Below are 21,869 nucleotides of genomic sequence, written 5' to 3' on the forward strand. Positions count from 1 at the left end.
TGGGATAGACCCACTTCCTAGCTGTGAGTTTTCCACCCTGGTTCTTTATAGGCAGCTTCTGTTTCTCTCAGACTCTTGAGGCAGTGAGAGTCAAACAGAACTTTAGCCAAAAACTCATCCCCAGTGGTTATTTTTACCTCTTACTAGGACTGACTTGTTATTTAAAAACCATTCCTTGAACCCAAGTGACAACTGGGAAGAAAGACTATTGCCTGGTGAATTTGCTCCACCAACTGGTTCTCACTGGTTTTGAAACTGAATAGGACTCTGCAAGGCCTTCCCAGGGACAGACTCCTTGTGTTCCCATCCCCACATCCCCCAGTCTGTAGAAGAACTCTAGCCTGCTGGGCCTTCCCCGAGTTCTAGAGAGCAAATGGAATCAGAGAAGTGAGAAAATACAGAAATAAAGGAAAACCACCAAGCAAGACAAAGTAAATGTTCAGTTATCAAATACTTATAAATGTAAAATAGTTATATTTTGTTATATTTAAATAAATGTTTAGTTATAAAACAGTCAAGGACCTTTAGTTCCTCCTCAAGGGCTATAGAGAACATAAGCCATATCCTTGAGCCATTTGGCAGATACTAAACCCCCTACCAGGTGAAAGAGGTTCATGGCGTGGTGACAACCATGTAGACCCCAGACCAGTTGGAACCAGAAGGTTGATGACTGAGATTCCTGAAAGATCACTTTGTCTTCATCACCAGCCAACCAGAAGGATGTTCTTGAGTGGCTCATGCACCCTGTGACCTTCTCCTTCATCTTAAGAAACCCTTCACTGAAAACCATCAGGGAGTTTGAATCTTTTCAATGAGCTGTCCATTCTCGCTTGGCCCCACATTGGGTGCCCTTTCCATCACCACAGCCCGGTGTAAGTAGGTTGGCTTTACTGAGTATCAGGCAAGCAGACCCCAGTTTGGTTTGGTAACAGTCTGAAATATTATTTTAAACTGTACAGGTCGGCACTGATAAGGGATTAGTAAACGTGTATTTAAATATCCTGATCTCAGATGCATTTGCCTATCCCCACAATTAAAAGTTGTGAAAACAGGCAGCAATTACATAGGAACACACAAAGGGCAAGAATAAAAAGCCAGCACCCCATCTTTGACACTGCTGCCCAGATTACAGGTTAATTCAGGATTGTCAATGGAAGTTTGTACTTGTTTTTCAGAAGGGGCTGGTGCCTCTCATTGTTTATTTTCTGTCTTGGTCCATTTGGGCTGCTATCACAAAATACTGCAGCCTGGCTATCTTATAAACAATAGACATTTATTTCTCACAGTTCTGGAGGCTGGGAGTGCAAATCAGGGCACCAACATGGTGGATGAGAGCCTCTTTGGGTCTCATAGCCTGCACCTCTTTGCTGTGTTCTCACTGGTGGAAGGGATCTCTTTCGAGCCTTTTTTAAAGCACCCATCTCATTCAAGAGTGTTGAAGAATTGGCACTTTTGAACCGTGATGTTGAAGACTCTTGAGAGTCCCTTGGACTACAGGGAGCTCCAACCAGTCAATACTAAAGGAAATCAATCCTGAATATTCACTGGAAGGACTGATGCTGAAACTGAAGCTCCAATACTTTGGCCACCTGATTTGAATAATTGACTCATTAGAAAAGACCCTGATGCTGAGAAAGATTGAAGGCAGGAGAAGGGAATGACAGAGGATGAGATGGTTGGATGGCATCACCTACTCAATGGACATGAGTTTGAGCAAACTCTGGTAGTTGGTGAAGGACAGGGAGGCCTGGCAGCTGCAGTCCATGAGGTTGAAAAGAGTCAGACGTGACTAAATGACTGAACAACAACAACATCTCATTCAAGAAGGTTCTCCCTTCATGACTTTGGGACCCCTACCAAAGATCTCCCCTCTTAACACCATCATATTGGGGGTTAGGATTTCAACATGAATTTTGCAGGAAACACAAACATTCAGGCCACAGCACCTTCTGTTTTCAGTTTCTCTCTTCACTACCTTTGACTCCGCTAGACTGAAAAGATACCCTGGCAGATCCGCTTCATTTCTGTTCTGTCCATTCATGGACATGGGGTTGATGAACTGCTCTATGGGGTTCCTGAGGCAAGAAACAAAAAAAAGAAATATTAGAGGGGCAAATTACGGTTCACTGTAAGGACAAGGAACGTGTATAGCACAGTGACCAACAGTTCAGGCTCAGGTAGGAAGGCCTGTTTGGAATCCCAGCTTGACCACACTTATAAACTTTGTGACCTAAGTGAGTCACTTCACCTCTCTGGGCCTGAGTTCTCTCATCTGTAAAACAAGATTATTACATTGGCTTGTTGTAGTGATTAAATTGTTACTACTGAGAGGTGTATAGCATAGCATTAAGGCCTAAGGATCTAATGAATGATTAATTAATAATAATAGCTTAAGGTCAGAAAAATAGTTACCTAGTAATGGATTCGGAGAAGGCAATGGCACCCCACTCCAGTACTCTTGCCTGGAAAATCTCATGGACGGAGGAGCCTGGTAGGCTACAGTCCATGGGGTCGCAAAGAGTTAGACATGACTGAGTGACTTCACTTTCACTTTCATGCATTGGAGAAGGAAATGGCAACCCAGTCCAGTATTCTTGCCTGGAGAACTCTAGGGACAGAGGAGCCTGGTGGGCTGCCATCTATGGGGTTGCACAGAGTCCGATGCGACTGAAGCGAATTAGCAGCAGCAGCAGTAATGGATTGGATGGGGGCTTCCCTGGTGGTGCTAGTGGTAAAGAACCCACCTGCCAATACAGGAGACACCGGAGACAAGGGTTCAATTTCTGGGTCAGGAAGATTCCCTGGAGGAGGGTATGGCAACCCACTCCAGTATTCTTGCCTGGAGAAGCCCATGGACAGAGGAGCCTGGTGGGCTACAGTTCATGGGATCGCAGAGTCAGATACAACTGAAGCGATTTGGCACGCTCGCACAGTGGACTGAATGACCTTGAAATGTAGTGAGGATTGTGTCACTGGAAGGATTCAAGTAAAGGAAAGGCTGCTACCTCTTTGGTTTGGAAGAAGGAGTTCCACATCCATTAGGAGGCCAGCTGAGATGAATTCTGTGATCACAGCTCTAAATGAGGGAAAGACTGGCGGCCATAAGGGCAGGCATCTGGTTCCCGGCACAGAACCGGATATGTACAACCAACCCGCCTACAGGACCCCACTTGGCCCCTTGAGGCTATTTTCACTCCTCTACTCTTACAGATCTATTTTGTTAATCTCCTTATAGTTGCTGTTTTGACTTCCCAGCCAGCTTGCTAATCAGTTTGCCTATTTGACTCACAGGGTTTGCGTTTGTCACTGAGACTTAAACACACACTTGTTTTGATTTCTTTTTGTAAAATTAGAAGCGTTTGATGTAATGACTCTACCTAGACACAGCTGGTAAAGTGAGAATAATGCTCAAGTTTGCACAGTGTAAACACAATGTCGACAATAATTAGAAATGCTATCTTTAGATGTTTAGGATAAGCTTTTTCTCAGAATTGCAGTGCATTTTTTTTCCAAGTGGGGCTTTTCAGTGCATGTATATACAGAAATACTAAAAACGTAAGAAAATAGAGCAAATCAGTGAGAGCTTTGGTCAACTTGAAAGATGGCAGGAAATAAACCAACTGATTTTAGATCTGGCGTTTTTGGCTGATTGCATAAAATCTTTACATTCTCCATATTTTTCACAACTAGAATATGATCTAATAATTTTAGGTGACAGATTGCAAGTGATAAGCTGCTACAGTTTGCTAGAAACTATGCTCAGCCCAGGCTTGGCCTTCAGCGAGGGTGGGTGGGGGGGATAATGTAAGTAATAAAGATAATCAATCACCTACATTGGGAAAATTACATTTTAATTTCAGGTAACAAAAAATATATAGTTATGATACACGATGATGGTAGAATCCAATAAAACAAGGTCTACACCTGAATAGAAGTTACTTCTTTCTTTAAATCAAAGTACAAAACAGCAGCTGGTGTGCTTTTTTAAGTCTATTGTTTTAAATTTAATAGGCTATCACTGGCCTTCGCTACGATCCCAAAATATATTCCTGGGCTCATATAGATTTCAGAAAGTCATACTTGTCAGTATTATGCACACTTTGCCTAAGCATCCGAAAAAAATCCTCATTTAGTAAAGAGGTGATGTGAAAAGTAAGGCAGCACATCTATATCTATCATTTTAAATTGCCATCACGCTGTATCAACTTATTTTGTTTTTGTGAGCAACCATAATATCGAGAGACGGGGCCTTCTTATTTTTCTGCTTCTCATTTCTAATTAGATTCACTGCCAAGCTCTCTACTGCATCTCTATGATCTTCAAATTTTTCTCTGTTCAGAAAGGCATCTGGAAGACAAGGAATATATAACAATAGTGAGTTGAGGGAAACCCTTTGGCGTTTAGACATCCTAACTGAGCCGTGTGAAGGTACCCTCAATATTATTAAGGAGGAACATTTGTTCCAAATGGAGGCTTCCACAATGAAAGCCAAGGGCAGGGGGGAATGTGCTCAAATAGAGCCAAAGAGAAAGAGGGCACCAGCTCATGGGGCAACAGGAAATGATCCAGCCAGGAGAGCCCCCCAGGTTTTGGAGGAAACCAAGTGGGGCAAAGGCATGCTGTGATTTGAGAGAGACAGAAAAAGATAACCCCAATGAGCAAGCAGCTGGTCTTTGAAATTCTTTAGAGAGAAGATTGGACTTCCATCTGGACCAATTCACATGGTGAACTGGGGTGCAAATGCTCCAGTAGGGATAACACATCCCCCAATTCACTCCAACACATGAATGGCCGACACTAGAACTCTTTTTAGAACTTCACCTCATGATGTGGTGTGTATTTCGGACTGAGGGCAAAGAAAGAGGAACAATAACTGGAAAATGAATTTAGCTTCCTTAAGACTGCCGGCGGGGAGGAAGTTCCAGCAGGGCCTGAGCTGAATGCCATCAGAGGGCTCCTAGCTAGAGAGGCATCCGAAATAGATGTTTCAAGGGAAGAAGAAGGGGAGGGGGAGAAGAGGTGGGCAGAGGAGGCACAGAAAGAGAAGAGGATTAGGGATGAGAAATGCCTGGTTTACAAAAGCCAACCCATTTCTGTGAGCCTTCATTAGAAGAATGACAAACACTCACATGTAAAAATCCACACCCAAAGGCTCTCAGGTACAGAGCAATCGCAAGAAATGCCATGTGTGCACTTCATTAAGAGACCTGCCAGCTCAGTTTCATTTATCCAGACTGCTCTGCATTCTGCTGGCAACTGAGCTGGAAAAAAATAATGGAAGGACAGACATACTTGAAGAGGTAAACAGAGGTGGGAACATTCTAGCTACAAAATAGGACAGATGATGCAGAAGCCAGGGGAAGGGAGGGATGAGATGACATTTTTCTTAACAAACAACAACTGCTCCTCTCTCCAACTCTACATTTGCCAGTAATGTAATATTGTGGTTTTTAAGAGAAAAAATACAACAAGAACAGACATGTGTGGTTCATAGACAATTCTGTTGGCAGCCTACTCGAATCTACTCCCAATTCTTCTACACTTCCCAATACCTGATTTTGTTTCAGTGTTCACCCTTTTCGAGTCTCCATGTCAGGGACAGGCTTCCTCGATAGACCTAAACCCATCACAGAAAATCCATCTTCCTTGCTAAGGACTGTTTAGACATAGGCATGTGACAATTTTGACCAATGAAATGTGGCAAGTCCTAGGTTGCATGAATGTGTGCTCAGTTGCTCAGCTGTGTCTGACTTAGCAACCCCATGAACTGCAGCCTGCCAGGCTCTTCTGTCCATGGAATTTTCTGGGCAAGAATTCTGGAGTAGGTTGCCATTTCCTCCTCCACGGCATCTTCTCAACCCAGGGATCACACCTGTATCTCCTACACAGGGAGGCAGATTCTTTTACCACTGAGCTACCTTGGAAGCCCTGACAAGCATTGGGTTACTCGCTCTTAAAACACACACATACACACAACTTCCTTCTGCCTTTGGACAATATGTGAGAACAAGTGATGGCTGGTGCCGTTGCAGCCATGTTGTTAGCATGAGGAAGTATCTGCCACTGAGGCAGGCAGGGCAGCAAGACAAAATGAGTTCCTTGATAACTTTCTTGAATGAACCAGCCCTGAAATGCCCTACTTCTGAGTTCTTGTTATGCAATATAATTCATTTCCCTATAGTTTAAGTTTCTTAAAAGTGTGAACTGTAGCTGAGAGGATCCTGACTGATGCAAGGTTATTCGGTAGAGTAGAAGACAGAATGAAGCACACTTTCACAATGACTCATGAAAAGACAATAGACAACTGTTAAGTAATTGCTGAAACTCTTTAATGTCCTTGGAATCATGTTGGATTAGAATAGCAAAGGAGGGACAGTGTCACATGTGTACAGGGCAATGTTCAGATTACAAATACGACAGGATCAACTCATTGGCTACAGTTTCATCTAATAACACAAGACCCCCAACCCCAAGCTGATTGGACATACAGAATTTAGGTGAGCATTTCCTATGACCCTCTGCCCTGAACCTCACTCTCTGGGACTCACAGCAGTTTTCCTATCCATGATGGAATGTGCTGGAGCTTATTATAAGCCCTGCTTTTCAGCAGGTGATGGAGGCCCTAAAGACATGCACCTGGCCAACTGTGTATCAAAACCAAGGCTATAGTAGGGAAGAGATTTTTCTTTTTATTATCCCAGTATTAAATCTGGCCATGTTTTCCTGTGGTGGCTCTGGCGTCCTACACAGTAGAGCTAAACATCTGCAGGGAGTTTAGGCCTGGTGCAGCAGGCAAACAATTGCTGTGGCTGCCGGCCTGAGCAGGAAGCTTTGCAGCTGCATAAGTGGACTCCCTGGAGCGGAAGGCGGGGAGAATAGGTGTGGGGAGGGGGAGGGGCTGGAGCACAGAAGGATGAATGACTGGAGCCTTGGGCCCCGGAGGGCAGGGGTAGATGTGTCCAGCTCACCAGGAGCCACGGTGCGCTGACTTGGGTGTGCCCGCATCCTGCTAGTGGGGGTGACCTCAGGTGAGTGGGGCGAGGCAGCTGGAGGTCTTTCCAGGTGCCTCTGGTAAAAAAACAGGACCCTCTAGTCTGCACCCTGCCCTCCTTCAGATTAAGACAGTGCCAAGTGTGATGGAACCTTCCCTGCTGGCCAAGTGATGCCAGGAGGTAAAACGTGGAAGGGAGGTGTTGGGGGAGGAGCTGCTGGCCACCCATGTACATGTGGGATTCACACCTGGGACGCAAGCCTGGTCTAAATATATCTGATTTCTAGGATGAATTGATGAATTTTCTACCTTTCCTACCTTGGGAACTTCTCTTTTCTCTTCAGGAGTCTCTCTCAAAGGAGTGATTCCAGTTCTCAGGGACATTTTGAGCTTTGGGATCTGGTTTTAGGTATTCCTGGGAAATAAACTGCATTCGGCACAAGGAAAGGTCTCATTTCATGAACCCTGAACGCCCTACAGCACCAGATGCTGCCTCGAAAAGCTAATTTTATTCCCAAGGGAAGCCGCAGGTGGGGGTGACCACTCTCTACTTTCCTGCGTTTAGAGCTTGAATTTGGTTCCACACTCTGCCTCCCCAGGCTGTAATAGTGACTTTGTTTTTCCCTCTCTTTCCACTCTAGGGCGACAAGCTCTGCCTTGCCCTTAAAACCTCAGTGCCTGGTGCCACAGAGCGGGTGGCCGCAGCATTCTGCTGCAGGAGCAATGGCTAGAGATTCCAGGCGGTGGGGAAACCTGGATTGGCCCAGAAGCAGCTACACTTGCCACAACCCACAGGACCATAAAGCCCTAAATGCAGCCTGGGTTGAAGGCAGAGAACCAGCATTCCCAGGTTTTGGCTCCCATATCATCTCAGAAACAAAAAATCAAAACACCATTGGAGTCCCCTTCCTCTCTGCTTCTCCACAACCCGCCATCACTCCAGGTCAATTAATCCTCTAGAATTCCAGGCTGGAAAACTCAGCTCTAGTAGTCAGCAGACAGGTCTCAACAGGCGTTATGGATTTCAAACCAAAAGCCTAGTCTTCTGAGCCCACTTAAGCCCCTTTCCACTTGCCATTTGTGCCAGGACAGACAGTGCTACAGGCAGGATGCCAAGAACATCCATGCTGGGAGGTCCCACCCGGCCCTGATGTGAAGAGAGGAGCTGTGGGCCCTCTGGATCCACTATGCTCAACCACTCCTTACTCTACAGCCACTGAGTCATGACAAAGACGGGCACCTGATTAAAAACCCCACCCATTTCAAACCCTTTCCATAATTTTGACCAACAACTTTAATTGATAATAGAAAAACATCTTATCTCTAAATAAAACTAATGCTGACAGAAAAGACCGATGCTGAAAACCAGCCATATGGCTGACATGAACCCGTGCCTGGCCACATTTACAGCAGTGTGGCTTCCACAGAAAGAGACACTGAAAAGCTTGAGGACCTGTGTTTAACAAATCAGACTCTGCTGGCATCATCAGAATATTCACAGTTTGCAACCGGATCCGTGTCCCTTCTCACTTGCAGACTTGGAGGTGTTTTAGGAGAAAGTGACTTCTTCGCTGAGCTGTTCTGATGTGTAATTCTTTACGTCTGGAGTACCTTCGACATGGCATCGTGCCTGATCTCTTTCCGCTTCATGTTTTCACAGTGCTCCTTGTGCCTCCTCCACCCTCTGCAGTGTCCTTGTCATCCTCCAGGGTGGAAACTTTGGCTTCTGGCTGGCTGGACTCAGAGGAGTCCCGGCAAGTTTTGGGGCAGGGCCCGTCGGCGGTCAGGCCTGGGGGGGATGGCCCCATCTCCTCCCTCTGGCCCTCCACAGGACTCTCTCTCCTGACTCCTTCTGGGCCTGCAGCTGCCTGCTCCTCTGTCAGTTTCACGGTCTCCCTCCCAAGCCTGTTTACCTCTTCTTCCTCAGAAGGTATTTGGAGTAATGAGGGATGAAAGGGCTTGGTTTGGTTCCTGTGGCTCTGACTTGCTGGGGAGCTGACAGCAAGCCTCCCGGCATCTTCCCGCACTGCCAACGCCTCGGGAGCAGCACAACTTTCATCTTGCTTCTGAGCCTCCCCTGAAACAGACAGCGGGTGGGGGGATCAGCATCAGACCTCCAGCTGGAATTCAGCCCTCACTTCCCCTCTCCTCCCAACCTCCAGCCCACTGTGGCCAGGCCTCCGAGGTAGAAAATGCTGCCGAAGGCAACACAGGGCCCACAAAAAAGAAAGCAGCCACTCTGGTGACTCCTGTCATTAATTGAAGGAAAGGGGTCACGTGGGCCGTGTCTGTAACCCCTCCTTTCCAGGAGCCTGGTTATCACCTGCTTCGCTCACTGATGGTGACTTCTTGAGCTCATGAAATATTTAAACTGAGGACAAAGGTTTTGTGCGTTGTGTAGCTCAGGGAAGATCTGGGGCTTTTCAGTAATACAAAGTGGTTCTGGCTTCTTCAGTGTGGGAAAAAGGAGTAGTTAGGAGAGATTGAGTGCCCCCCGCCCTCAATCTCCATCAGCACCTCATTCTTTGATGCCAACCGCTGGTACTTCCTCAATTTTAATAAAAGGTTATATGCAAAAGCAGCTTCAAGCTCCCTACCCCTCCTAACTAAACTGTTCTCCCTAAACTTGTATAATAGAAATTCTCCAGCTGCAACTAGAGGGGGATGAAAGAGAACGTGGGCCCCTGAGAACCAGCCTCCTGCCCCCATTTTCCTATTTGCTTGCTTTGTAATCAGGACAACCTGTTCTGCCTCCTTTTTTTCAGACATAAAATAAAGGGCAGGGCTCTCTAATGTCCCTTTTGAACCTAACAAGCCACAGGGGCTCTGCGTGCCTGGGAAGAAGCACTTGGGGAATGAACTCTTAGCACGTGGACATGTGCATTCAACACCAGACACCAAGGTTCCCAGAAGTCAAGACTGGTTTAGCCCTCAGGCCAGACAGGGATAAAGTGTCTGGAAGAGGCTTGCTGGGCAGATTGCAAGGGTAAGGGGGCTGGGGCATGTTTCCTGGTTCCCCAAATGGAGCCAGAGCAGAACCTACCACAATCAGACCTGTATCAGATACATGCAGGTGCAACTTCAAGCTGAAAGATGGAATTTGGGGGAGCTAAGTTGGACTGTGAAGAAAGCTGAGCACCAAAGAATTGATGCTTTTGAACTGTGGTGTTGGAGAAGACTCTTAAGAGTCCCTTGGACTGCAAGGAGATCCAACCAGTCCATTCTAAAGGAGATCAGTCCTGGGTGTTCTTGGAAAGACTGATGCTAAAGCTGAAACTCCAATACTTTGGCCACCTCATGCGAAGACTTGACTCATTGGAAAAGACTCTGATGCTGGGAGGGATTGGGGGCAAGAGAAGGGGACGACAGAGCATGAGATGGCTGGATGGCATCACCGATTTGATGGACATGAGTTTGGGTGGACTCTGGGAGTTGGTGATGGATGGGGAGGCCTGGCGTGCTGCAGTTCACGGGGTCGCAAAGAGTCAGACATGACTGAGCGACTCAACTGAACTGAAGGGAGAACTGTAGGAGGTTTGAAAGAAAGTTGACTTGTTTGATCACATTTCACTTACTGAATTAACTAACTATGTGTTTTTTAATATTTATTTACCCAATCAAATGTTTAAAAGTTTTAAGAAATTTAAACATGGCTGAACCCTGGCAAAAATTCTGAGAAACTCTAGAAGAGATGAAATACTGATGAGATCAGATGGACCATAAGACTGCAATGAAACAGCTAAGATGAAGGGTGGGAAGAATGATGGAAGAGGAGATGATGCAAAGAGAGTGGTGGGTGTGACAACTGACAGGCTGGTCCCTGGGGAAGAGGACTGTGGTCTCCTTCAACAGACAGAGCTTGACCTCTGTCCCCACACTCCAGATCTCTAGTTCTTCTGATATAGATTTGCATCTCACCTTTCAAAATAAGCCATTTTTTTCTCTTTAGCTCTTTGGATGACCACAGAAATCCCTCAGGAACAAAAATTTAATTCTTTCATATATACTCTAAAGCCTGTGTTTTAGTTATGGACAACTCTCCTGAGAACTCATTGACCTCAGTAAGTATTGTATCTGAAAATGAGACCATTACTTGTGTTTACAATGAGATTCTTGAATGTATAAATGAGTGACTAAAGCAAGTCTTGATTTTTAAAAAAGTAACTATTCAGATCTGTTCAGCCAGGATAGTGTATGTTAGTTCCTAATAGGTTCCCATACTCCTTCTGCTCAGATCCAACCTGTTGGGAGAGGAACCTTCCCTAAAACTTTGCTCCTCCAAGTGGGGTCTGTGGACCAGCAGTGGGAGCATCACCTGGCAGCTTGTCAGACACGCAGAGTCCTACCCCAGACCTACTGTTTCAGAGCCTACATTTTAATAAGATCACAGGTGATGTGGGTGGATGTTACAGTGTGAGAAACACTAGAACTGAAACACAAATCTGACCATGCCTTTCCCCAGCTTTCAAATCTCTAAGAGCTGTCTGTGCCCAGGGAGCAAAGCCCAAGCTTCTCCTGACATTCAAGGCCTTAAGTGACTCCACATCCATCTACCTGCCATACCAACTCTCCTCATATCCCTACATTCCAGCTACACAGAACCCTTCATAGCACCCGGCCCTGCCCTCTGTGCCTTTGCTTATGTGCTTGATGCCTCTATGACCATCACTCTTGATGCATCCAGATGACCAGTTTCAAGAGTGAGTCCTACCCTCTACCTCCTTCATGAAGCCTATTTGATAAATCTACCCAGAGGTAATCTCCCCACTGTCCTAATCCCCACAAAATTGTGTCTGAACCGCCAAGGGAACTTTGTGCTTTTAACCCTTGGATTGTTACTTACATATAACTATTTTATAAAACCCACCTGAAGTTTAATATCTTACCCAATTAATCTTTTATCCTGGCCAGTGCTCTACACTGGGGGCTCAATAAATATCTTATTAAACATTTGAATCTATGGACATTTACATCAGTGCATGAATAAATGAACGTATTAGTACATATATTTCAATACTATCCATTAATAAATGAAAGCAATCTTCAAATTAATTTATTCCAGGTTCAGGTTGCCACCCTAAAAGTTCTTAAAATGGCACTTTCAGAAGAAAAAAAAAAGATTTCTAACTCACACAAGCATTTAGCTACACCTGAGATAACTCAGGGAGGCAATCACATAATTTTTGTATAAACAAGTGAAAAATGTTATAGTGGTTGTACAGGAGACAAGGGAAACAGAGCCAAAATGAGCCAGTTTCCAGCACAGCGCGAGAAACTTTACTCAAAAGGGGTAAATTATGGTCTTTTTTACAGTGAAAATTTTCACCAGTGAGAAATGAATAAAATCCTTCTGGAAATTACTCTTATGAAATTACTTCTACCAGGACACTTAGTAGTATATTCTGGCGCCCCTGAAAAATTAATTAACCTTATCCATAACAACCTAACCCCTAAACCTTTTGCAGTGTTTTTACTGTGGGTCAGGTTAATCTTCTCTATCTTAATTTGCATCTAAGGGAGAGTGGTCTAAATTACACTGAGGCCTTCTGGTCACCAGTCCCCTGCCTCATGGCATTTCTTTAGGTGACATTCCACTCGTGTTCAAATGTATGAATCTTTTAAAATGGCAAACCTCTGAGATTACCAGGGAGAACTTTTCAACGTTTGGAGGGTGAGGGGAGGGGAGCTACACTGCTGTCATCATTATCGAGCAAGACACAGCCACAATGAGGGGATGAACAAGGCTGTAATTCTCTTATTTGGTCCTAGTGCAGATTATTGGAGGAGGAAATGGCAACCCACTCTAGTGTTCTTGCCTGGAGAATCCCAGGGACGGCAGGGCCTGGTGGGCTGCCGTCTATGGGGTCGCACAGAGTCGGACACGACTGAAGCGACTTAGCAGCAGCAGCAGCAGTGCAGATTATTTTTTTTCCTGAGAAAGCCTAGATTTTCGGAGTCTCAGACCATACAGAGACCAGGCTCTGAGACAGGATTATGGGTCAACAGCGGGATCCACAAATCCTCTTCTCCCTTTTGTTTATCCCAAAGATATCCAAAATGTATACTCAAGTCATGATCAGAAGACTAAGAAAAGTTACTGAAAATACCACAACGCTTGAGCTAATAATGAGGGCCTCTGGTTATTCGCTGTGGGAACAAAATTGTCCTTAACTCTGTGGTTCTGGAATGTTGATCTTAAGCTGTGGGAGTTTTATTTTTCCTTTGAGAACAGACACATGGCATGCCCATTTCCATAAAAGAAAGATTTCTGAATTAGCTCAGAATCGGAAAATAGTGTTACCCCCAAATAGGAATTAATCTGTGCTGCTGTAGCAAACAGAATTAGCATCATTAATACTTATTAATAACAACATACATACCAATAATGATGAGGCAATCAACTGATAAAAATGCGTTAGGACACAAATAGTGCGTAAAGAAAAAAAAACATTTTCTCTAAAAGATGAAAAACAGTAAATAGCTCTTTGTGGAAAAGATTGCAAGTCTCCTAAAAACCATGTCCCCCTCCCCAAACACTGGCCCAAAGGGCACATTCGTCTTCTTTTGTGAACTGGTCTCTGATGGGCTCTGTCCTCCTGAGTGCGAGCTGCTTTCAGCTGGAATTAATCAGAGATACAGCGGTGATGAGGCCACCCCAGACACTGACAGCAGCTACATAAACGCTTCCTTGTTGCCATGCGTGCTGGCAAAGGATGGAGCTGGAACAATGAAAGCTAATGATGGGACTCTGGAAGCTATCATTTTGAATCAGACCATCCCTTATGCCACCCTCGTGAAAATCAAGCCAGGCTCAGACTCCATGTCAGGTTAGCAGGCCTGGGAGCTCAGCGAGCCCACAGCAGACAGAGGGCTTTAGATGTCCACGGGAGCACTGGATGCTGGAATGGGATGACCACTTGCCAAGACATGTCCCAGATGGCACAGTGGGCTATGGTGTGTTACGGGACAGCCTTGCAAACAGCCACACGCTGCTGGCTGGAAAGTCAAAGCTAGAAAGTCCCAGCTTTGTCTTCCGGCCACCGTGGAAACCACCCGAGTCAGGGGCTCTCTCCAGGAATTCTCTCTGCTTGTGCTTGGAGGACTTCTCTGTTGAAATCTCAGATCTGTCTTGGCTTTTCCTCTTATGATTCCATGCACTAGTATGAGTGATCAGAATGGGCTTCAAAACACAGCTGTGCAAAAGCAGAGGTGACTGAGCCTTGCTGAACCCAGGTCAGATAAGCAGAACCACTCATCTGATCCAAAGACTCATGATAAATAATACACAGCTGTGGCTTTAAGTTCTAAGTTTGGGGGTGCTTTGTTACACAACAGTTAATAATAGACAGTTGGGGAGCCACTTGACATTTTCTGAGCACAGTACAACTATGATGGAAAACGTGCTCCAGAAGCTTTATCCTATAGCAGCAGGATAAAGATGGGAAGGGAGTAAGGAGATTCTGGGAGGCAGGAAAACCAGAATGGAGGCCTTTCCCAGGAGGTCAGGAGGGCCCAAACCAAGCCAGAGGTGATAGGAATGGAGATGCAAGAAACTCTGAAGAAATGGTAGCAACAGACCAGATATGGATGGAGAAGGAAAGTGCAGAGTGGTTGATGATGACTCTGAGGGTTGCTGGAGAGTTAAGTGACAAGAAGAAGGGCAGCAGGAAGGGCTGTGATGTCACATTTGAAAAGTCCATAGAGTATGTTTGTGGGACAGGTTGTGCTTTGGGAAAGATAGGACAATGACTCTGTAAATGAGACCCACTGGGAAAAAATATTTCAAATATATTTTGGTAGAGGTGATGGTTGAAGACATGGTTCTCAGCAAAAGAACATGTAGAGGAAATTGTAGAAACACAGGAAAGAACCTTGATACCCATGTGCTGGGTATCAGTTCAGTTCAGTTGCTCAGTCGTGTCTGACTCTGCAACCCCATAAACCACAGCAAGCCAGGCCTCCCTGTCCATCACCAACTCCCGGAGTTTACCCAAACTCATGTCCACTGAGTCGGTGATGCCATCCAACCATATCATCCTCTGTCGTCCCCTTCTCCACCTGCCCTCAATCTTTCCCAGCATCAGGGTCTTTTCAAATGAGTCAGTTCTTTGCATCAGGCGGCCAAAGTATGGAGTTTCAGCTTCAACATCACTCCTTTCAATGAACACCCAGGACTGATTTCCTTTAGAATGGACTGGTTGGATCTTCCTGCAGTCCAAGGGACTCTCAGTTCAACACCACAGTTCAAAAGCATCAATTCTTCTGCACTCAGATTTCTTTATAGTCCAACTCTCACATCCATACATGACTACTGGAAAAACTATAGCCTTGATTAGGTGGACCTTTGTTGACAAAGTAATGTCTCTGCTTTTAATATGCTGTCTAGGTTGGTCATAACTTTCCTTCCAAGGAGTAAGCGTCTTTTAATTTCATGGCTGCAATCACCATCTGCAGTGATTTTAGAGCCCCCCAAAATAAAGTCAGTCACTGTTTCCATTGTTTCCCCATCTATTTGCCATGAAGTGATGGGGCCGGATGTCATAATCTTAGTTTTCCGAATGTTGAGTTTTAAGCCAACTTTTTCACTTTCCTCTTTTGCTTTCATCAAAAGGCTCTTTACTTCTTCTTTGCTTTCTGCCATAAGGGTGGTGTCATCTGCATATCTGAGGTTATTGATATTTCTCCTGGCAATCTTGATTCCAGCTTGTGCTTCTTCCAGCCCAGCGTTTCTCATGATGTACTCTGCATATAAGTTAAATAAGTAGGGTGAAAATATACAGCCTTGATGTACTCCCTTTCCTACTTGGAACCAGTCTGTTGTTCCATGTCCAGTTCTAACTGTTGCTTCCTGACCTGCATACAGGTTTCTCAAGAGGCAGGTCAGGTGGTCTGGTATTCTCATCTCTTTCAGAATTTTCCACAGTATATTGTGATCTACACAGTCAAAGGCTTTGGCATAGTCTCAATAAAGCAGAAATAGATGTATATTAGTTATCTAATGGTGTACAACAAATTATCTTGAAACTTAGCAGCTTATGACTTGGGAGCCTGTAGAAGTTTATCTGGGTGGTTCTTGCTAATGGTCTCTAATGTGGTTGTCATCAAAACCTTTACAAGGGCTACTGTCATCTGAAGGTTTGCCTGGGGCTGGAGAATCTGCTTCCAAGATGGTGCACTCACGTGGTTGATGGCTGGAGGCCTCAGTTCCAGGCCACATGAACAGCATGTAGGGATGGTCAAGAATCATTGTGATGTGGCACCCATCTTTCTCTATGGTGAGTGATCCAAGTCAGAGAGCGCAAGGCAGACCATGTGCCTTTTATAACTTGACCCCAGAAGTCATGTACCATCACTTCTGTTGTAACCCATCAGTCACATAGACCAATGTGGGAGAGAACTATACAAGCGCATGAATGCCAGGAAGTGGGGATCATTTGGAAGCTGGCAACCATATTGGGGCTGTAGGAAGAAGCTGAGCAAAACTCAGAAAGATGTGAAGGATAGTTTAGCTAGAGAAATGAGACTACCACCTTGGAAGAGATCTGGTTCTCACCTTGTTGCTTCATCTGGCACCTTAAATGGGCCCTTGATCTCCTTTAAAACACACTGCCTCCAAAAAGTGTGCCTGGTAAGGAAGATTTTTCCTTCATTCAACTGATTCCCAGACTACTTACCACATGTCAGGCAATGTGTCAAGATTTCCCCGAGGTTGGCAGTGTCTCATCTCATTGTCTTATAGGAAAGGAAACTGAAGCTGAAGTTACCAGTCCAAGTTCTCACAACCAGTGTGATGTGAGGCTGCAATATGAACCCAGGTTGCTTAAATCCTGCACCCTCACTCTTAGCCTCGTTCCACTGTGCTGAGAGTGCAGGAACCAGTGTTCTTCTGCTGGAAACTCCAAATAAGAGGAAGCATGAGGGATGACCCAAAAGTGCTGCAGATGCTGCAGAAACGTGAAGGACTGGTGTCCACTCATCCCCCGCACCAGGCACAGGCCAGGAAAGAGTCAAGAAATTAAGGGCTTGCTTACCATGCTTGGGACTTGCTTTGTTTTCACTGGGCTGCTCCACAAACTTGAGCAGTGGGGATCTTGACCTCTGCATGGTGGGAAGAGCCGGGTCACTGAACAGTATGGTGTCTTTGCCCCCTGTCACAGAAAAGAGGAAAATGGACATATTATGTCACCACTGGAGTGGTGGCAACACTCAGCCCACCCAAGGGACTGGCTCTTTGGGTGAGCAAGGCTCCTTCTTCAATCATAGACAGTGCCATGGTGGAGAAGGGCCAGCCTACCCTCTCCACAGTGAAGGCAGGGCAGAGGGGTCCAGGGCCAGCTGCCTATGAGTCCTAAAGTCTGCTCAGAACACAGATGCCCACAAATGCCACCGTTAAAGGGTAGCATGCTGTATCTATCAGAAACTGAATGGCTTTCATCTGGGTGAGACAATAGCAATACTAACAAGAGTAGTCGAGCGCTTTGAGTGCAGGCTCTGGAGCCATGCTGCAGTGCTTGTGTCCTGGAGCCCATCACTAGCTAGCCGGGTGACCTCAGACAAGTCACTGAGCCTCTCTGAGCCTCAGAGCCCTCATCTGTACAGTGAGGAAGAATAACAGCAGCCACCTCAGGGGGTGGTGGAGATAAAATGAAGTGATTCACGTAAAACATGTAGGCATTTCGTCAGCACTCAAGAAATTTCACAGATTGAAATGACTGTTTTATGGAACCAGTAGAACTGCCATACACACTGGGTCTGATTTAATTAGATTTGGTCATTTAAATTGAATCATAAGTATGTCATAAGGCAGGTAGTATCAGGTTCCCCAAATGATCACAGCTAGATTCTATTTAGGATATAAAGACACATCCCAGCCAAACCCTTTTATCAATTCATATGAGCTCCCTAACCAGGCAGAGAAAGCCTGAGGTGAAGAGGAAGAGGAAAGGAAAACCATTACAACTCTATTTTTGAGGCCATGGCAAGGTATGAAGGTGGGGAGCAGGGAGGTGTGGCTTTGAAATGTGAGCTTGTACACATGGACACAAAACACGTACACAGAAGGTGATGCTGCCCAGTGGTCAGGTGAGGGAGGATTTCATCTCCAACTCCTGCCCATGAACCCCGAAGATTCTCTTGGTGGGTACCACCATGCCAACAGTGAACCCCAGGACCATGGCCCAGCCCATGCTCCAGCCTCAGCTGTCTGGCTTTGAATGAAACCTTATCTGAAGCCAAGTCACTGAATGTCTCTGGGGCTCTAAAGTTCTATGATTCTACTCAGGTTTGGTGGAGCACAGAATGGTACTTGGGTCAAGATGTCCACTGCCTTGGAGAACGAGGTGAACCTTGGCCTGCACCTCTGAGCCCTTAACTTGTTTGTAATACTACCCTCCCTGTTGGTCATACATGTAATCTTATTAACTTGATTTCCAAAACTAGTAGAGAGTTTGGCATACGGTAGGTGCTTCATAAACAGCTGATAACTGTGAATAAATGGTTGATGCATCCTTGGGAATCCTGATGTTTACTTGGTGGGTATGGATGCCTGTGGCTCCCTCAGGCAGGTGGAGCTTGTTATTAGCAGCCATCACTCTCGGGTTTCTGTTTCATGAGGGTCATCCCAGAAGAAGAGGGATCTGATATGAGCTGGCCCTGAAGTTCTCCAGGAGTATAGATATTGTCTCAAGTTGAAAGAAATCCAGAGTCTTTAGGACCACAATCTGGAGAGGTTTCCCAAGGAGAACCACTGAACTGAAGCTTTGGATATTTTAAGAGGCTCTCCGGATGTAGCTATGACAAACCTAGAGAGCATATTAAAAAGCACAGGCATCATTTTGCCAATAAAGGTTCACCAAGTCAAAGCTATGGTTTTTCCAGTAGTCATGTATGGATGTGACAGTTGGACTATAAAGAAAACTGAGTGCCGAAGAATTGATGCGTTTGAACTGTGGTGTTGGAGAAGACACTTGAGAGTCCCCTGGACTGCAAGGAGATCCAACCAGTTCATCCTAAAGGAAATCAATCCTGAATATTCATTGAAAGGATTGATGCTGAAGATGAAACTCCAATACTTTGGCCACCTGATACGAAGAGCTGACTCATTGGAAAAGACCCCAATGCTGTGAAAGATTGAAGGCAGGAGGAGAAGGGGACAACAGAGGATGAGAAGGTTGGATGGCATCACCAACTCGATGCACATGAGTTTGAGTAAGCTCCACGAGTTGCTGACAGACAGGGAAGCCTAGTGTGCTGCAATCCATAGGGTTGCAAAGAGTCAGACACAACTGAGCAACTGAACAACAGGATGAAGTCAACCCAGTCAGGTCTCCCCTTATGTTGCAAAGATACAATTTAGAAACACCATGAAGCAATAATGGTTGTTACGAAGCCATACCAGATGTCTCAAGTGGGCTTCTTGTGTTTCTCTTCAATAAGTCACTGTCCTAAGTTAGGGGGAGAATTGCAATTCCTGTTCCATCTTTCCAGCAGATACGCTGGCAGCAGAGGCACACTCTATTGTCTGTGCTCCAACAAGCCTTCCAAGTCCACTCTGTCCTGTGGTCAAGGAATCAGAATATGGGCGGAGCTGGGAGCTGGCTGCAGCTGAGTGGGTAAGGCAGTGGGAGGGAGACCCTCGCGTCTTCCTATTGTGAGGAATCCTCTAGGGCAGAATGACTTCCTGGCCCTCTTCAACCACAGTGAATTATCCACTCCACAATGGCTCCTCAAAAATGCTGGGGTATGTGTGGGTGTGCTGTCATGTCTGACTCTTTGCGACTCCACAGACTATAGCCTACCAGGCTTTTCTGTGTATGGAGTTCTCCAGGCAAGAATACTGGAGTGAGTTGCCATGCCTCCTCCAAGGAATCTTCTCAGCCCAAGAATCAAACCTGCATCTATTGCATCTCCTATATAGGCAGGTAGATTCTTTACCACTGAGCCACTTGGGAAGCCCTAAACTTCTGCAAGAATCTGAGCAACAGGAATGCAGACATGGGAAACAGAAACCACCATTTGTCCATAAATTAATCCGTATCTAATCAAAGTAGGGGTTGGAGGAGAAGATAAACACCTTCCAAAATCCCCACCTGCAAAGATTACTTCCTTATCTGATGGTAAAATGTCAAGATTGGTTTTTGCAAAACATTTGAAGAATTCAAAGACCCTCCTTAGAAGGCTCTCAGTTCTGTTGTTTCTAAGCCCAGGCTCTCTCTGTATTGACTATGTTGAACTCTAATCTGATGGTCTGCTGTCTCCCAGCTCCATTTTGGTCCTTGGGACTGGGGAATGGGGTGTGGACGATCCACAAACTAGATTCAAACCACAATCAACGCAGGTTACACAGGCCCTTCTGTTAACTGGCGTTTGAGTTTCCAGAAGCCCTCCTGATTCCCTATAACACAACAGCACTCCTTCCTTTCTCCAAAATGTGCCAGTTACTTTCAGAATGCACATTTTCCTCCCCAGACTGATGTTGAGAGTGGAAAATACAGAATTCAAATAAAAAGCTCAAAGAGCCAGGCTCTGCTCTTGCCAGACTTTTTCCCGGCTTTCAGTGTTTCTTTTCGGAGCAGAAGCACATCCAGGAAGCCTTCTCTCAGTGCCTGCCCCCTCCCCCGCCCCCTCCAAGCATCATTCTCACCCGCAGATGCCAGCAAACTGCCGGGAGAAGAAGGCTGACAGATGGGGGGCTGGGGAGAGTGGAGGGCCATTCCTTCCTGAAGAGCAAGGCCAACCAGCCCACCCTGTGGCTTTCTCTACAAAGCCCTGTGTCTCCCCCACCTCTCAGGGACTGTTAAACAGTCTGGAGGACTTGCTGCTTTCCAGATGATTTCTCCACATGGGCTGTGACATCTGTCAGACTTGCCTGCTTCCCGGCAAGATCACACATTTGCCCCAACTCTATCCAACACCACCAAGAGCTGAATATTGTTGGCTGAGAGAGTGAGGAGGGAGGGAGAAGAGAGTCAAAGAAAAAGAGCATGCTCCAAGGCCAAGAGAAATTCTGCCTTATAGTCATGAGAGGTGGGCTTCTTCACCACGGTCCTTTAGAGTCTTGGGAGAGATTGTTCCAGCTTCTGAATCTTTCTTCTCCAATTCAGCTTGCTTTGAGAACCAGTCCCCAGCTGATTTGATCTACACTCCCTACCCTCCCTCACTCTCCTATCTGCCAGCCCCCTGCCTTCTGTGTCTCTCTTTCCTGAACTGTACTTTCCCTGGGCAGATGGAGCACTGAAATGAAGATCTGAACACCTGAGTTCAGCTTCTGTGGCCTTAGGTATTACCCAACTTCTTGAATTTCTGTTTCCTTATGGAAATTTCTGTTTCCTTAAAATGAGGGGATCAGACTAGTTCATGAAAGGGAAGAAGGTTTTCTCTCACATATCAACTCTGACCAGGAGGTAGCTTCCTGGAAAGCCAACGTAAAAGACTGTTTTGAGGGCCACATGTGAGATTAGCAAGGAAGGGCGATATGATTGATTAGCTATGTCTGCCACTGGCACGGAAATGATGCTGTGTAATATATACCAAGTATTTGTCATCCTTGAACTTTTTGCTCTCAACTGTCATTCCAGGTCCAGTATTCAATGACTTGTCACATTATTCCCTCACATACTAACATCTTTATCACCTCATTGACACTTCTGTATCATTTTGTGTTTTCCTTTCACTGCATGATGCATATTCATCGCACTTTCCTACCCACTCCAGTATTCTTGCCTAGAGAATCCTGTGGACAGCGGAGCCTGGCGGGCTGCTGTCCATAGGGTCACACACAGTCGGACACGACTGACGCAACTTAGCAGCAGCAGCAGCAGTGGGACTGTTGATTCTTGGAGGGGGCGAGGGGCATGTCTAGAACGCCTGGTACAGGACT

General features: G+C 45.7%; 1 protein-coding gene across 3 annotated transcripts in view; it reads right to left on the minus strand.

Annotated features, from left to right (window-relative positions):
- Positions 1 to 6,307: 6,307 nt before the first annotated feature.
- CCDC149 (coiled-coil domain containing 149) overlaps positions 6,308 to 21,869 on the minus strand; it is a 119,581-nt gene continuing 104,019 nt past the window's right edge. For all 3 annotated transcript variants that reach the window (XM_019962529.2, XM_019962530.2, XM_070791239.1), the window contains 2 exons: positions 17,023 to 17,139; positions 6,308 to 9,068 (listed from right to left, as the gene is read on the minus strand). In XM_019962529.2, the coding sequence (XP_019818088.2) occupies positions 8,638 to 9,068; positions 17,023 to 17,139 (548 nt within the window). In that variant the 3' untranslated portion in view covers positions 6,308 to 8,637. The remainder of the gene's footprint in view (positions 9,069 to 17,022; positions 17,140 to 21,869) is intronic.

This window comes from Bos indicus, chromosome 6 (genome assembly GCF_029378745.1).
Source record: "Bos indicus isolate NIAB-ARS_2022 breed Sahiwal x Tharparkar chromosome 6, NIAB-ARS_B.indTharparkar_mat_pri_1.0, whole genome shotgun sequence".
Lineage (NCBI taxonomy): Eukaryota > Metazoa > Chordata > Mammalia > Artiodactyla > Bovidae > Bos > Bos indicus.